The sequence below is a fragment of the Zingiber officinale genome, chromosome 5B (genome assembly GCF_018446385.1).
Source record: "Zingiber officinale cultivar Zhangliang chromosome 5B, Zo_v1.1, whole genome shotgun sequence".
Lineage (NCBI taxonomy): Eukaryota > Viridiplantae > Streptophyta > Magnoliopsida > Zingiberales > Zingiberaceae > Zingiber > Zingiber officinale.
The window spans coordinates 81,184,290-81,201,229 of record NC_055995.1 but is presented as its reverse complement, the minus strand read 5'-3'; the positions used below and the strand labels follow the sequence as shown (position 1 = coordinate 81,201,229).

Here is a 16,940-nt window from a genome sequence, read left to right as displayed (position 1 = left end):
TATTATTGAAACGCCAATTATCGTTTTCTTGAAAATATTTACAAGAAAATATTGACAATTTTAGTTGAGTGAGAAAAGTATTGATTTTAGGGTTACCGCTAATGCGGATCTCGCTCGTTAATTATCTTTTAATCATCGCTGTTTATTGTTTCTATCAATTTAATTATCTACTAAAAGCTCCTTTCTGAATTCGTATCGATTACGCACGAACATTTTTTTCCCCTGTCCCCCTTCTCGTTTGACACCTGATCTCGTCGGCTTTCTCGTCGATCCCTCGCCAAAACCCTAGCTTCGGGTTCACCGCTGCATGGCTTCCGATCGCGGGGATCTCCATGCTTCAGCCGGGGACCGCAGGGTGAAGCTCCGCTACAGCTACGGCGGGAAGATTCTTCCTCGACTCAGCGACGGTGCACTCCGCTACGTCGGAGGGGAGACCCGCATCCTCACCGTCCACCGCGACACGTCGCTGGCTGAGATCCTACGCAGGATGGGCGAGGTCTGCGGCGGGACGGTCGTGCTCCGGTACCAGCTCCCCGACGAGGATCTTGATGCCCTCATCTCCGTGTCCACGTCGGAGGACCTGGAGAACATGATGGAGGAGTACGATAAGATGGTGGCCGATAATACCAACGCCAAGCTTCGAGTTTTCCTCTTCTCGCCATCGGATGTGTCTGGAAGCGGCGCCGGTCCTCCACTTGCCCCGTACCATGATTTGCAGGATACTGGCGCGAGGTATCTCGAGGCCGTCAATGGATTAGATTCGAGCATCAGGAGAAGGGACAGCGGGACGAGTTTCTCGTCCACCCAGAATTCAGATGGATTGATGGCTGTCGAGGCGCTGGCCAACGAAGGTACTTCGACTGCTCATTTGTCTCCTACTGGTACATCTGCTCTTGTTGCATCAAAGTCGAATTTTGCAGGGCAAGATGTTCCAGGTCTTCTGCCGACTACAGATTACAATGACCAAACCCAAATTTTGAGTTCGAGTCAGTATGAACTGCCTCCTATGTTGCCAAATCAAAGCAAATTCTTCAATTCGGTACAGCCTGAATTGCTGTCTGCACCACCAACTGTGCCTCGGCGCTACATAGAGCAGCGACATGACTATCCCCAACCTTTTTTAGGGAGGGGAACTCCACCAATCAATGTTGTGGTGGCACCAGATGCTTGTATGCCACCGGAACAGATTGATACCACAACTGCTCATGCTGGTAATGGGATGACAAGAGTGGATTTTCAGACGGACCTTAATACTGGAAGGGTAGTGAGGATTCCCGGCGATACAAAGTTGCAGCCTTTATCAAAGCTACCTCCACTGCCTCCTCCACACTTTCTCGCACCAAATATGGAACGACGTCCAGTGCCTGCATCATCCCAAGGGCTGACTATTAAATTTGTAGACTGTAGTTTATGTCAGAAAGCCTTGCCCCATGTCCATTCAGATACCTTGATAAATGAGCAAGGTATTGGCCATGGATATGCCATTCCTGCGACAAATATGTTGTTGCAGAGTCACTACTCTGAAGATTTAGCAAAAAGAGTACCACTTCAAACGGCAGACAGTGGTGCGGATATCCAAGCTAAGAATTTAGCTGTTTTAGCTCCTAGGAACCATGAGTTTTTTGAGAGAGCTCCTGCTATGTCTCATATTAATGTGAGGCCATCTGTAAATTCAGCCAACCTGGACCATGCTAAGACTTCTGAACCACCAGTTTCTGTGGGTCTATCAGCAGCCTTGCAACCATCAAATGGAACTGAAAGCACTCCTGAGAAATCTCATAAAGAAGGCTCAGTGTTAAAACAGCAACCATTGCCTATAAATCGTGATCATTCTAATATAGTACTGACACCAGCTTCATTGTCTGCACCACACAACACCTATGGATCTCTCCTCACTCCTCAATCTCATCGAGAGGATTCTTTGCAACAACAAATGCATTTGCCACAGAAGATTGGATTTCATAACTATCCATTTAATCCAAGTTTTATACATAAATCTTTTGTTACTGATGTTAATTTAGGTGCAAATCCAGATGTCCTGGCCTTGTATAGCCATGTTAGGCCTATGGATAGCATGAATCCTCCTAGGGCTCCAGGCTTCAGTGATCACCCAAGACCAACAGTTGTCTTGGCTGATATTGGCATCTCCAAGGGTTTAAACTCTGAACAGCCGCCATTTGTCGTGGCGAGTAGTCATAACATTGGGCCACAGGATAGAGGGAGTGAACTGTCTTTTAGTAATCCCCCAATTGCATCTGGAGTTGTTCCAGAGGGAAATTCTAGTTTGCTATCTAGTCAGCTGCCATCTGTGATGAGGGATGTTGCTCATCTCCAGAGTGTTCAACTTTCCAATAACATCCACAGTCCATACATCACGGGGAACCATGAGCTATACTTATATCATCATGAAGCAGGAGCTGGACCTAGAGGGATGTTCAATTATGCAGATCCTATCAATGATAATCAAGCCTGCAACAAAAATCTTAGTGACAAAAACAATGAGATCCCCAGTGTCCATCCAGTTGAAGTATTTAGCAATGGGTTTATTCCCCAAACGGACAGCGCTCAGCTTCTCCGCAATATGAACCAAATGCAGCAAGTTGTATCCTCAGACCCACTCGTCAGCAATATGGATCCTCAGAAACTATTGGACAGTACAATCCTGCCTCCCGGAGCAAGCAATGTTTCTTCAGCCACAAAGGACTTTTGCAACAGGAATTATCCTGTAAATAACATAGGGTCTGAGTTAACTGTTCCTGTAGCTGTTTCCGTTCAGACACCAAACTCTTTAAATATGGATGCACCCAAAGAGCTTCCACATCCTTTAAAAGGTTTTGTCCCTTCCATTTTATGAATAGTTATTGGTGGTCTTCTAAGTCAAGGACATTCACAATCTGTTTTGTTAAAGATTTAGGAGATGCTCAGATTAAAGAAGATAACCAGAATACTGAAGGGAATACATCCACATTAGCAGTAACACTGCAATCATCTGAACTTCCAGTTCCTGCTTTCAATTCTCGTGAAACAAAAGAGACCATTCACGGTCCTTTCAGAGAACATACAACTATAGAGGACACTACTGTAACAGATGAAAAGAAAGAGGTAATAACCATTTTCTTTTCATTTTTATTTTGTGTATGTATTTGTGCTGTTACCATGTGTTTAAAATGATTGTAACACAGACTAAGACCAAACAATTAGGGAAAGCTAAGAATGGATTTCCTAATACAGATGAGATTGGAAACCTCCAGGTTAGATGATAGCGTTGGATATTCTTCATTATTTAATTTGTTATGTCCATAGTTTACATTGAACTTCAGATTATTGATATTTGTTATCACTTCAAGGTAATAAAAAATAATGATTTGGAGGAGTTGCAAGAACTTGGATCTGGGTCTTTTGGGACCGTGTATCACGGCAAGTGGAGAGGCACAGATGTGGCAATCAAAAGAATCAATGATAGGGTTTTTTCTGGGAATTCATCAGAGCAGGATCGTGCAGTATGTTTCTAGTTAGTAATTTGCATCATATGCTTCTTTTTGTGTAGAATTTATGCTTACGTGCGTGTATGAATAAACTCAGAGGGCTGATTTTTTAAATGAGGCCTGTAAGCTTGGTAGCTTGCACCATCCAAATGTTGTGGCATTTTATGGTATTGTTCTTGGTGGCCCTGGGGGATCCATTGCAACAGTAACAGAGTTTATGGTTAATGGTTCACTTCGGCATGCTTTGCAGAAGAGTGAGAAGTAATCACTTCATGCTATCTTATTATTATGCTATAGTGCTGTGTTAATAATGTATGCACAATTGACAATCGGAACAACTGTAACTGGTTGGATCTAGAATTCCTAGCTGAAACGTAGGTTTGATTAAGTTTAAATTCAATTGTTACTTTTTGTTTACTGCATTGAAGGAACCCAACCAACCAATTTTCTGTGAATATGAAGATCCAACTTATCCAACCAGAGTAGATTGGTTCTAAATGCACAAGCATTTAAAGGCTCCTCTACATTTCTATTCCTATTAGTTATTACTAAATGTTCTATTTTCTTTAGTATTTTAAAGACAAAGGAAAATAAAGTAAATCTAAAGAATAGCAAGTATTTTGGCAAAGATTCACGGCTTGCATAATTCTATTATTCTTTCTTTTTTGTGTTTGTGCTTTGGTTTTTATGTTGCTTGCTACAAATGAAGTGTTGCGCTTACCAATCTTCTAAGAGATCTTATATAGGTGACTGCATTTCATTGGGTATTTTATCTTTTGATCTTATTCATGTTATCATTACCTTTGAATAGGATGCTTGATAGGCGCCGACGTCTTCTTATTGCAATGGACGTGGCATTTGGCATGGAATACTTGCATAGTAAAAATATAATACACTTTGATTTAAAAAGTGATAACTTGCTTGTCAACATGAGGGATCCTCAGCGTCCAATATGCAAGGTAAGGATTGTAATTAATTTTAAAATATTATTTGAGTTTATTTCAAAATGCTATACTGGAATTCCAAGTCTCATATGCCTTTGTTAATTATGTTTGAGCGGTTTAACTAGTGCTGTTTGACTGAATCAAATTTGCATCTTAAAATTTATCAATTCTGGAAATCATTTAGTTTCCGCAAATGTTGTGATCTGATTGAATGCAACTGATTATGGTTGTTGATTTATTTTGTGAACTTATATTGATCTTTTGATCATGGACCACAAATTTTGATTGTTAAGTTCATTGGCATTGCAATATCACCCAACAGTTAATTTATTTCCAGAACAAAGAAGAAAAACCCAAGAGAAGTTTTGGGAAATAGAAGAAAATGAAAAGAACAAAACAAATTCAGCCTCTATACTTTTCTGATGGTTCTTTAGGTGAGGTACCATACATTTTGATGCCTTAATGCAATACACCATGTTTACCTTTGATGAAGTGAACCTTAACTCAGGTTAAAGTTTTAACTATTTTGTACTTTCATTCATTTAAATTTTATATGCTTATTTAGTCCTGATCAAGCATGGTTTTAAAAGGGACAGCTTGGATTATCTTTTCTGGATTGTATTTTTTTTCATATATTTTATTTTTATTTTGTGTATTCTAATTATTGTATGATTTAAATTATAGTACCTATGATATCATTGTTTTATCTAGAGTTATCAGATTGACCAGCTGAAGTTGAATTTAAGATTAAATAGTGAAATAGTTTAAGCAATTTAAGAAAGATAAATCAATTTTCCAGTTTAAGTTGTATTTTCAGCTTTGGCTTAAAAATTCTCTCTATCAAAGATTTTCTCTCGACTAAACACCAGAAAATGTGAAAAATAACAGTAATAGGTTCCAGTAAAACAAATAAAGCCAGCCTGTGATTTTACATTACTACTGTTGGAAATAAAAAACTGTTAGAATATAAAAATTTTCAGCTTCAACGTAATTCCTGAGTTCAAGGAAACAATAGTAGATAAAGATTTAACCATTGCACTTTGTCAAATTATTATGTGACATCTGTGGCAAAGAACAGGAAAAGGACAGGAAAAAAAGATATCACAAAGTGCACTCTTTGGAATTTTATAGTCGGACATTGCCCAGTCTGCTCGTGTTGCAATTTTTAGATAATTTCCCTTTTAGCCTGAAAGCATATTACCCAATAATTACATGAAACACACTGTGCAGGTGGCTGATCTTGGTCTTTCAAAATTAAAATACGAGACAATGATGTCTGGCGGCATGCGTGGAACTCTACCATGGATGGCACCTGAACTTCTTGGTGGCAAAGATATCAAGTATAGTGAAAAGGCAATGCTTAGTTGTGTCATTCATACTGTTGATGCCAATCCATTTTAATTTCCTTTCCATTTCCATCTTTAAGTTCACAAGTCCATCGTTAATCAAACTCAATTATTGGGCTTCAGGTTGATGTATTCTCTTTTGGGATAGTGATGTGGGAGCTCATTACCGGTGACAAACCATATCGAGATATGCACTATGGACTTATTATAGGTGAGTTTTTCATATGGTTGACTTGCTCTTAAAATAAATCTCTCTGCCCAAGTGGTCGCATAGCATTTTTGTTTTTGTTGTTTACATTATCGACAACTGCAGCACTAGGACGTGCAGGGCTGCATGCGTATTTCCTCTCATTTCTTTGCTCTCAACAGGTGGGATTCTGAACAATACACTGCGGCCTCTTGTGCCCGAATCTTGTGATCCTGAATGGAAATCACTGATGGAGCGATGCTGGGGCGCAGAACCTTCACAGCGGCCTAGCTTCACAGAGATCGTGAACAGGTTGAGGGCTTTGGCGGCTTCTCTTCCTCAGAAGGGATAGGTCAATAGAGGCTTGACCTAACACAGAATCGGATAATTGTCAACCAGTGCCATTCACTGACCTATTTATCACCTTCATTAGTGTGTGCAGCTCAGCTTGAGATTTTTGATTTTCAGTGAAGAGGCACATGTTCATAGAATTTGTGAATAGAGTTTTGCTTATTATTGATTCTTTAAACTAGCCAACTAGTAAATGGCTAAAAAGCAACACACTACCAGATTTAAGGAAAAAAAAAATACATATAGTCGCCGATTGTATTGTTCTCGAACTCTTGCTTGTGTGTCTGTATAGTTGTGTTTTCTATTTGTTATAAAATTCAAACTATATGGAAGTGTAATTGTGTTCTTCCTTCGTATCAATAAATTATTTTTGGAAATGTTAAATGCCATCTCTGATTGACTGTTTGTCAGAATTTCGAGTTGAATGACAGGAAACATTTATAAAGCCGCCAGATTAGATCTTTCGTCGACTTAAACAGTGATGGGAAAGATGACAATGAATGGACTTAAATCACAAAGGAATTATTCATTATTTGAGTCAATTTCACGTGGTGTTTCTTTCTCTTTCGCCATTAAAGCTCCCAGTTTCCTCGAAGTTTCTTCTCCCTGCTCATAATAATTGTGCATGACTAATATTCCAAGCTCCAGATTAATTCACAGAGAGTTAATGGAACAAAGAAGTAAAAGTGGAAGAAGAGGAATTCTTTTTCTAATGTGTGTGAGTTTTAAGTTTTTAATGTGTTTTATTATATCATGAAATAACTGCAATGTAGTTGAAGCAACACTAACTAAGCTTTTAACTCATGATAACTCACTTGTTTCTTAGTTTTCATAGATCATCGAATAAAGAAGTGAAGCTCATCGAAGAACAATTGGACAACTTGCCCACTTTGCAATCGCGATACATAGACGATGATAAGGTTCTTACAAATGATATGCAAACGACACAACTAATTCTTCTTCTTCTTTCTAAAAGAAGTTTATCGAGTCGTAGATTGTAGTTGCATTATTCTACCAGAGATAACATTAGCCAAAGCGGCTGTGAAAGATGGATCTTTGCTCAATGTTCGAGCCATTTCCCCAACTAAATTATTACTATTTAGCCGGATCAATGGATCATCCTCCTCCAACAATGATTCTGATGGCTTGCGATCATATAATATAGTTGCATTGTCATCGCGATTATTGTTATCGTTGTTATTGTCATCGTCGAATTGAGAAAGCGGATTGTGGTTATGCTTGCCTTCATAGGTCGCCACTAAGATTGTTGCATCCTTTACACTCCTTTGCACCTAAGTCATGGTTAAGTTTGCCGTGAAGAACTCAAATATCGACAAATCTTACTTAACGAATTACCTTCTTTTTAACGGGGCAAGAGGGAGCCATCGAACATTTGAAGTAAGCCCTCGGATTAGGATTATCTTTTGTCACCTTTTGACCGTATTTCCTCCATTGATAACCGTCTCTAACAACCTTAAAAAACCACAATATAGAATCGATAACACGAGTATTCAAAATTAATTTTATGCTTGCTTTAAACATTATAGTGATGATGTACTTGGGCTAAAAATGCCAATTACCAAGTTTGAGTCGACGCAAATTTGAACCTTGCAAGCATTAGTGCTAGTCTCTTTTGTTACAATCTTGCATAAATCTTCTTCGCTCGACACACAATTAGAATGGCCAAGAGTACCTAGAATCTTGCTCTTCCTCATCGCGAGATCGATCATCTTGTTTGAAAGATTGGCATAGTCGCAAGTGATGGATTCTAGCATCGCGTTAAGCTTCTTGTTCTCCATGGTAATGCGAGCAAGCTCAGCTCGGAGAACCTCAAATATGGAAGAATCCTAACATATAGCAATTAGTTCAAAATTGAGTGTGTTCAGCAAGAATATAAAGAAGATCTTCATAACTCACTTCTGTCTTTTCCTTTAACTGCAATTCGTGATCGTCTTCATCTCCAAATTTTGCGGCGAGTGCTTCCTACGATACATTCCAATAGAGATCAGTTTATCAAGGTAAAATAAGCATAAAAAACATGATCAAAGATCATAAAGCTTGAGGTAATTAATATCATCGATACTACAAAACCAACATAATGTTTAACAAGGAAGCATATAAGCATTAATTAAACTTATACTCGAGAGTTGATCGAAAATGGATCGATGGCCACAGCATCGAGGTTGAGATCAAGGGAGCGATGATGATTCATGCTTTGATGAGAAATAAGAAGGGAGTACAGGAGGAACAATTTATAGGAATTAGGGTAATTAGAGACGAACCATCCTCTCAAAGCATGTCATGATCATGTTACATCACTTGCTAAAATGGCTTAATTTAGGTGCTAATTTTATGGTAAATAAAGTTCGATTTAATTAACTATGAAATGAGAAATATGAAAGAACAAAAGGAGTCTTGTGTAAGTCAGTCCATTAATTCAATCCTCACAAATTAGTCGACATGAAATTTGGTAACAAGTGGCAAGAACTATTCAAGTCTTTTCTTGACTAATTTAGTGTCATAATGTGATTTTTTTACCTTTTTTTTTTAAATTTTATTATTTTCCTTGTTTTTTTCAATTTGTTTTGTAAAAGATTAACCAGGATGTCATTGTATGAGAATCTTCGAGGAAGGTGAGAAGTGTGATAATTGACGGAGGTTTTGAATGGATAGAAATAAATAGTTTGAATTTTCAATTTGACAATTCTACCTGAGAAAATTTTAAATCTAGATTCTAGATACCTTTAGATGCTACCACATACCTTTTAAGGGATTCAGTATCATCAGTCCCTGATTAAATGTAGACATGTAACTCATAAGGATATTTTTATCTTAACACAGTAACTTTATGTATGGAAAATATTTTGTACTCATTAAAAATTGATCCTAAAATTTATTAAAATAATTAGTAAATTACTAACTGTATCAATTTGTGGAGACTATAGATAGAATTATGATCCATTGATTGTATATATTGTATGTCATTTCTTAAAAACTAATGTTTAATCTTTTACCCTTTCATTTATATTTACTTCCTAGTCTCTCCTAAGTCAATAATAAAACTATAATAAAAGATTAAAAAAACATGATTTTACTTTCGTTTACTTGTGATTGGCCCAAGACTAACCCAATGGCCCTTTTGGACCATCACAATTCAGCCCAAATAAATTATCCATATTTAAAGCACATTGCCCTATTTAAGTTAGCTAAAATAGAATTCTAGTATTTGTTTTTTTTTATATATCTAGCTTATGACAATTAATATATTTTTTTATGATAATCAATCTGACCGCATCTTATATAAATTTTCTATCGACTATCAAAATAAATCGAAAAAACGCTCGCAATATACAATCTATCAATCTAGTATTCTTAGATCAATCACCCATTAAAAGAAATTTATTCATTAATTTACCAAAACTCAAGAATTCTAGTATTCATGAATGATAATACATATTTTTCATTATTCTTTTAATATTACAGTGTAATATAATATTTTTAAAATTTATTTTCAATAATAATAATAATAATAATAATAATAATAATAATAGAGGAATATTCTTAGCAATAATGCAATAGAAAAACTAGAACTCATCTTCTCTTGCCTGAAGCAGGAGACAGAGAAATCTCTTGATTTTGTTTTTATCAGCTTTTCAGAGGATCAGGTGAGTTAGAATTTTGTTTTATACTTATTACACTACATTAATTAGTATAAATTTGCATTTATTTATAGAGTATATTTTTAAATCTTTAAATTGCAATCTTCAGTCATGATTAAGCAAGCAAGCATGATTCCAATTTTCAAATATCACGCTTATAATCACAATTAACTCAGATAACAATTTTCTTAAGTAGAAGAATAATGTTTAGGGTAGATATAGTCCTTACTATTGATCTTAGTTTAGCTAGCTAATCGAGTACTAATTGCTTAATTAATTTGGGTTAACAATTCGACAAGTAATAGATAGGAGAAGAAAGGAGAGCTACACAATACATAACTACCTCATCCCTTCCTTCCTCATAGTTTCATCGCGAATGACACCTATGCTTAGCCGTCGACCGATAGGGTTTTGCGGCCTGCAATGGGAGACTAACACGTAGACGTCTGTGCCGATGGGGCCATCGATGGACCAAACACAAACACTGACAGGAGTTTGGCTACAAATTAGCATCAAACCTCTCATGCCGATTCCTTGTTTTCATGTCCTCTTCAACAATAATGCTCACAAGCAGACATTCATCTAGACATTCTTGGTCCCCATCCATGTCCCATGAATTATTCAGATAGAATAAACTAAACCGCCTTAAATGCGTCTATCTATCTCTATATATCTATTTGTCGATACACATATTAATTTCTTTCTCGATTATTGGCTATATTTTCAATACTGAAAAGTATAGTTTGCATGTGCTGAGACCTAATTTCTGAAGTAAATACACACTTCTCATGTTCTTCCCCAGTTGAAACCTCCCTGGTTTTCTAGTTAAGAGCATGCGGCAAGTCTGTTCTTTTCTCAATTATCTCCATTTTGGATGTTCCTTTTTTCTTTTCTTTTTTTTTTTAAATCGTATTCCACTTTGATTTTTTAATCAAAAGGGCATCCTATTTTAATGTTCAGCTATGTATAATTACTCCATTGCTCTCTAATATTGTTCCGTATACTATTATCTCTCACCTAAATCTTGAGTTGGTCAGACATTTCAGCTGTTACATATGTTGTAGCAGTTACGATTTCATAGTTACTACGATGCATACTTAATCTATTCAACATTAATAAGAATACATGTTATAGTAGTTGGTTTCTTAGCTGTTACAACGTGTATGATAGGAATTCATGTTATAGCAGTTACAAAATCATATATGTTATAAGGTAGATTTGATTTATTCACATAATATTAATGTTGTAATAGCTACAGAATCACAGTTGCTACAATATTTATAACAACTATAATTTCGTAGCTACTACAACACGCTCAACCAATTCAAAAATTAGACAGAAGATAGATAGAGAATAACAATATTGAATAGTACTGGAGGATATTTAGGTAATTGCAAATAGTAGAACAATAGGGTGAGCGTCCTTTTGATTAAAAAATAATAATAATAATCAAAATAGGGCCTTATTTGATTATTTAAAAAGAAAGATGTCTTCTTGATCTTTGCCCTATTTGTCTGATATATATATATATATATATATATGTTTTGATTAAACTAGTGTTGTTTTGGATTGATTGGAAGTGAATTTTGATTAAGTTGTGAAACAAGTTTGATTAGTGAACTTATTCCACAAGTTCTTCCTTCCTAAGATTAATTAAACTATGTGTATTATTGATGTGATTGGATGGATATTCTATTGTTGGGATAAAATTATATAATTTTAAGCAAAATGATTGGTGTACTATAATTGTGGGTTGTCGGAGGGTCAAATTAACTAAAGGAATATTTTTCATAAATAATGGTGGATAATTAGTTTATTATATTTTGTATCTAGTCAAATTACAATGGTAAAACGCTTGGAAGAACAATAAGTTTGAACAAATATTCTAAAAATCGATAAAATTTACGTAGGTTTGGTGTTGCTTCATGTCTCCAAGGACGTCAATCAATGAAGAGGCATGACACGATTCTAGTTTTATTTGTCGCATACAACATTTGATTTGACATCAATTAGCTTTATTAATATATATATAATTTTTTAATATAAATATGACAAACGATTAGGATTCGAATCTTAATTGTGATAAATATTTTAAAGATCGATTTCCGACTGAACGTAAATTCTAGAGTTGTGTGTAAGAAGTCTCCGAGGACGGCAAGGCAAGATTTTAGCTTTATTTACCAAATACACTTGATTTGAAATCGTAAATTAGGATTATTAATATCATAAATTGACAATCAATATTAATATTATCTCTTCGGAATGATTTAATAACTAGCATATGAGATGGTACTAATAAAAATAAATAAATTAATGGTGAAATCATAAATAAAACTATATATATATATATATATATATATATATATATATATATATATATATATATATATATATATATATATATATATATATATAGTGCAAAAAGACGGGTCCTGCCGTCCAGCGGCCCCCTAGGCCTGGCCCCACAGGGATCTTAGGAGGAGGTAAATCAGCGGTGAATGTTGGCCCGAGTAAAGCATATGGGCATTCTCATAGTCACCTACACAACTCATCATAATATATATATATATATATATATATATATATATATATATATATATATATATATATATATATATATATATATATATATATATATATATATATATATATATATATATATATATATGTGTGAGAGAGAGAGAGGGGGGAATGAAGATCAATTAAATAAAAGGTTTAAATAATTTATTAAAATAATATAAAAGTAGTTCAACTTGTCTGGTATAAGATGATGTAATATATTTCCCTATCTAACTAATCCAAAACTGGCGATAAGAATTATTTATTAATCATGAAGAAGAGGTGCATGAATGAATTCTTTCCTATTTAAAATATTTAAGTGTACAAATTGAATATTTCTACTAACATTATTCAAAAATAGACAGCCTCGGCGCAGTTTATATCTATATGAATATTTATTGATTTTATTCTAATAAATTTTGAAACTAATTTTTAGACACGAAAATACTTATGTAAAAAATTATTGTACTGCAACAAAATGTCCCATATATTTTCTGTCAGAATGTGTAAGATAATTTGGAGGGACCGTTTCCGTAATTATTCAGAAATAAACAAATTAGAAAATGGGATTTTTTTTACTAAAAAATTTAAAAACAAAAAAAAACCATGGGCGGCGTCTCGGTGCATCGGACGGACAAGATTCGTGGGCTGGGCCCACCAACGGAGATTATCGTACGAGAAAGCCGACTTCGCCACCGCCTTGGTCTCTGATCGCGACAATCTCATCCGTTCCTTCCTCCCATCACCTTCGCACCTAACGGCCAACTCGGTTCGTTTACGACCGTCCGATCTCCATCCGAAGGCTAATATATTTTTTAATGGTTACGAGACTATTTTGGCATCATGTCGGCCCACTCACCGCCGTTGTGCACCGTCTGAGTCCGGAAAGGGAAAGGGCATTTTGGTCTTTTCGCAGTCGAATGTCCCTATAACCTCGCCGAGGCAGCAGCCATGGGCGCCGCAGTGGTGGTTTTGCGGTGACGAAGTAGAAGACTACGTTGCTTCTTCTTCTTCTTCGGGGAGATCAGTCTGCCGTTGCATGGTATCTCTGCTAGGTGATGCAGCGAGATGATGGGGAGTTCCTGCTCTGAGCTCTGGGGCGGAGAGAAGCCGAGCAAGCACTCCGCCAGCCGATCGTGCCACCGGAAACACGTCGAGGACGGGTAGATTAGCAGATCGGCTCCGTTCGAAGAAATTCCTTCGTTCCCATCGGAGAATCGCGCTTGTTCCCAAACTTTCTGCGAGCAAAGAACCCCTATTTTTTGTAGATCGAAATGGAGGAGGTACCGTCGCCGGCGCCGTCCGCGGAAGGGCAGAGTGTTCTCCATCGGCGGTACGAGCTAGGGCGAGTCATCGGGCAGGGTACCTTCGCGAAGGTGCACCTGGCGCGGAACCTTCTCACTGGCATGTGCGTGGCCATCAAGGTGGTGGGGAAAGAGAAGGTCATCCAGGCGGGGATGATGGAGCAGGTGAAGCGTGAGATCTCGGTGATGAAGATGGTTCGCCACCCTAATATCGTGGAGCTCCACGAGGTGATGGCGACGCGCAGCAAGATCTACTTCGCCATGGAGCTGGTTCGTGGTGGCGAGCTGTTCGCCAAGGTGGCCCGCTCCGGCCGCCTCCGTGATGACGTCGCCCGGCACTACTTCCGCCAGCTCGTCTCCGCCGTCGACTTCTGCCACAGCCGCGGCGTATACCACCGAGATCTCAAACTGGAGAACCTCCTCCTCGACGAGCAGGGAAACCTCAAGATTGCCGATTTCGGCCTCAGCGCCTTCGCCGAACACGTCCGCCCCGATGGCCTCTTCCACACCGCCTGCGGCACGCCGGCGTATGTCGCCCCCGAGGTCGTCGGCAAAAAGGGCTACGACGGGGCGAAGGCTGACCTCTGGTCCTGCGGCGTCATCCTCTTCGTTCTCCTCGCCGGGTTCCTCCCTTTCCAGGACGAGAACATTCTCGCCATGTACAAGAAGATCCGCCGGGGGGACTTCCAGTGCCCGCCGTGGTTCTCCTCGGACGCCCGGCGACTCATCACCAAGCTGCTCGACCCAAACCCCAAGACAAGAATCACGTTCGAGCGGCTTATGGAAACCCCATGGTTAAAGAAATCCACGATTATCAGGTCGCTTTCTGCTCCGCCAGCTCCGACTACCGCCTCGGAGTCGGAGGAGACCGGCGACAAGGAGCGCGAGAAAAAGGACGGAGAGGAACCCGAGAAGCTGAACGCCTTCCACTTGATATCCTTCTCCGAGGGTTTCGACCTCTCCCCGCTGTTCTCCGGCGGCGAACGGCGGGAAGAGGATGTCTTGCGGTTCGCGACGAGGGAACCAGCGAGCGGCGTGATCTCGAGACTGGAGGGCGTGGTGGAGAGGGCGGCGGGGAAGTACCAGGTGACCAAGAGCTGCCCGGCGGGGGTGAGGCTGGAGGGGAAGCAGCGGGGGCGGAAGGGAAAGCTGGCGGTTGCGGCGGACATTTTCACGGTGGCGCCGTCTGTGCTCGTGGTGGCGGTGCGTCGGGACGGCGGCGACGCGGCGGAGTACGAGACTTTCTGCAATGATGTACTCTTGCCGGCGCTGCAAGACATCATCTGGGCCGCCTCGTCCGATGACCAAACTGCTGCAGCCTAATCGCATTTGTTAATAAATAATTCTTCCCCATAATTCGATCTGTAACCGATCATCCTTGTTCTCATCCGCCATTAACACTGCTGTAAGAGCTTTTCGTGCATGCTCAACCGTTACCCAGCGCCCCGCGCCACTGCTCTGTTCTCATCATCCATTGTTGTAATTGTTTTGCTTCTATTGAATATTTGCATTAAATTAAAAAAACTCAAGATCTGATTTTGAATTGCGTCAACGAGTTGATAGCAACAATTCAGTCCCAATTTTATAAAAGAAATTAAACATCTTTTATAAAAATTGAATTCTTTTATATATATATATATAATAGATATCACTTGCATATAATTCAATCACAATCTGTGTATAGCATAGACAATCCATATCACCTTGTAGCAAACACAACTAAAGTGCAAAAACTAAAGACTGAACCAGAATCGATATGAACAAGACCACAAACTGTAGGAATAAGCATACCCTGAATGACAAACTAAAATGTTAAGTTAATAATATCGCCTTATTTACATTTTTTGTATCTGCATGTGTAATCACTTTGAATCGAGTTAACCTGAACTATGTACACTTGTGGAGCCAAGGCGAGCTTCCTTTTGCTGCGCCAATCTACCCACCACTAGGCTCCTGCTGCTGCCTGTTGCCCACTTATTTACATCATCTCTAACATCGTGAATCGGTGTCGGAGAGCCCCCGCGGGCTGGATCAACCGGTTAAGGTGTGACATCCTTGTACAATGAGTCGTAGGGTCGAAGGTCCACGGACGCGCACTGAATGAATAATCTAGGTCGGCTGTGTTAAATTCCGGAGACACCACACTTTACCCGGGCCAGTATTCACCGCTGATTTATCTCCTTCTAGGATCTCTGTGGAGCCAGGCCTAGGGGGCCGCTGGGCGACAGGACCTGCCTTTTTGCACAGTGAATCGGTGTCGGAGCAGTGAGTTTGCTTAGCTTAAGAGAGGTGAAATGATCCCTGACCTTCGGTCATCGCATACAACAATTTTTCTATCATTTTCTCCTGCAGTGCAAGTTGAGGCATGGTTAGTATATGGGCAAAAGAATATTCAACGTGGTAAATTTGAGTGGATTTTTTGTTTTTCAAAATCAAGAAAGGTTTGGCATTGCACTAAAGAGCATATTTGCCTGAATGATAATCAAGAAAGCAAGAATGTAGAAGTAAAAAAGGATTAGAAGTAAATACTTGGTTGAATAAAGTGGGATTTTTAGATAATTAGCACAAGTCATGACGCTTGGCAAATCCAAATCAGCATCACAACTACCACGCTGCAATTGCAAATAAAAGGATGTTGTTAGAACTTAGAAGCGCATAAAACTATCGGTCAATTATCCCACTGTAAATTCAAACCTTACGAACGACTGTTAGTTTAGGGTTAAGTGCAGCTAAGCCACCATGTGCAAATTCTAAGAAAGCTCTACGTTGATCACAATCAAATTCTTGAATGATTTCTAACAACTATCATAGAAAAAGGAACACATACCACGAATTAGTAGGTTACATTATGTGAGTAAAACATTTTCTATGTATGCTTTGGGAAGATTTGTTAACTGGCATTGATGACAGTAGGGCTGCTTGCTGTATATCCATGGTCGAACTTGATGTGATCCACGAGCTCAGTGAACTGTATAGAAAGGAAGAACTATAAGCATCAATGAGTACCAGATCAACTGCTAAAGACCTAGGGGACATCCATCCCAACTATCTTGCTCCCCACATAGTAGTTCCTCCAGCTCATCTTTTGTGAAAATCTGAAGAGCT

General features: G+C 38.7%; 3 protein-coding genes across 8 annotated transcripts; 2 read left to right on the top strand and 1 right to left on the bottom strand.

Moving 5' to 3' along the window:
• The first annotated feature begins 132 nt into the window (after positions 1-132).
• Positions 133-6,692, top strand: LOC121984680. Of its 5 annotated transcripts, none has more exons than XR_006112962.1 (10): positions 133-851; positions 921-2,831; positions 2,909-3,102; positions 3,183-3,251; positions 3,348-3,500; positions 3,583-3,746; positions 4,297-4,444; positions 5,660-5,769; positions 5,899-5,986; positions 6,145-6,692. XR_006112962.1 is itself a non-coding variant. In XM_042537752.1 (10 exons), exons 1-10 carry the CDS (start codon positions 308-310, stop codon positions 6,312-6,314), a joined length of 3,564 nt encoding a protein of 1,187 aa, XP_042393686.1. In that variant the 5' UTR covers positions 133-307; the 3' UTR covers positions 6,315-6,692. The 5 variants fall into 5 exon arrangements, 4 of the variants coding, with proteins under 4 accessions (XP_042393686.1, XP_042393690.1, XP_042393687.1 ...); XM_042537752.1 differs by having other exon boundaries at positions 5,660-5,782; XM_042537756.1 differs by lacking the exons at positions 3,583-3,746; positions 5,660-5,769; positions 5,899-5,986; positions 6,145-6,692 and having other exon boundaries at positions 4,297-4,430.
• Positions 6,693-7,174: 482 nt separating this feature from the next.
• Positions 7,175-8,614, bottom strand: LOC121984683 (probable WRKY transcription factor 40). Of its 2 annotated transcripts, none has more exons than XM_042537760.1 (5): positions 8,454-8,614; positions 8,231-8,296; positions 7,894-8,142; positions 7,670-7,786; positions 7,175-7,605 (listed from the first exon to the last, which is right to left on the bottom strand). In XM_042537760.1, the coding sequence occupies exons 1-5, from the start codon at positions 8,523-8,525 to the stop codon at positions 7,294-7,296; spliced, it is 816 nt and encodes a 271-aa protein (XP_042393694.1). In that variant the 5' UTR covers positions 8,526-8,614; the 3' UTR covers positions 7,175-7,293. The 2 variants fall into 2 exon arrangements, with proteins under 2 accessions (XP_042393694.1, XP_042393693.1); XM_042537759.1 differs by having other exon boundaries at positions 7,894-8,160; positions 8,454-8,612.
• Positions 8,615-13,464: 4,850 nt separating this feature from the next.
• LOC121984682 (CBL-interacting protein kinase 6-like) lies at positions 13,465-15,381 on the top strand. The gene has a single exon (XM_042537758.1). The coding sequence runs from the start codon at positions 13,806-13,808 to the stop codon at positions 15,156-15,158; it is 1,353 nt and encodes a 450-aa protein (XP_042393692.1). The 5' UTR covers positions 13,465-13,805; the 3' UTR covers positions 15,159-15,381.
• Positions 15,382-16,940: the final 1,559 nt, after the last annotated feature.

What these genes read in the sequence shown, in the direction of transcription:
- LOC121984683 (XM_042537759.1), bottom strand. Translation starts at nt 8,525, where the DNA reads ATGAATCATCATCGCTCCCTTGATCTCAACCTCGATGCTGTGGCCATC. An exon ending in AGTTAAAGGAAAAGACAGAA is followed by an intron (nt 8,161 to 8,230) that starts GTGAGTTATGAA and finishes GCTATATGTTAG; the next exon opens with GATTCTTCCATATTTGAGGT. An exon ending in TTTGCGTCGACTCAAACTTG is followed by an intron (nt 7,787 to 7,893) that starts GTAATTGGCATT and finishes TGGTTTTTTAAG; the next exon opens with GTTGTTAGAGACGGTTATCA.
- LOC121984680 (XM_042537752.1), top strand. Translation starts at nt 308, where the DNA reads ATGGCTTCCGATCGCGGGGATCTCCATGCTTCAGCCGGGGACCGCAGG. An exon ending in TAACAGATGAAAAGAAAGAG is followed by an intron (nt 3,103 to 3,182) that starts GTAATAACCATT and finishes ATTGTAACACAG; the next exon opens with ACTAAGACCAAACAATTAGG. An exon ending in GCTTTGCAGAAGAGTGAGAA is followed by an intron (nt 3,747 to 4,296) that starts GTAATCACTTCA and finishes ACCTTTGAATAG; the next exon opens with GATGCTTGATAGGCGCCGAC.
- LOC121984682 (XM_042537758.1), top strand. Translation starts at nt 13,806, where the DNA reads ATGGAGGAGGTACCGTCGCCGGCGCCGTCCGCGGAAGGGCAGAGTGTT.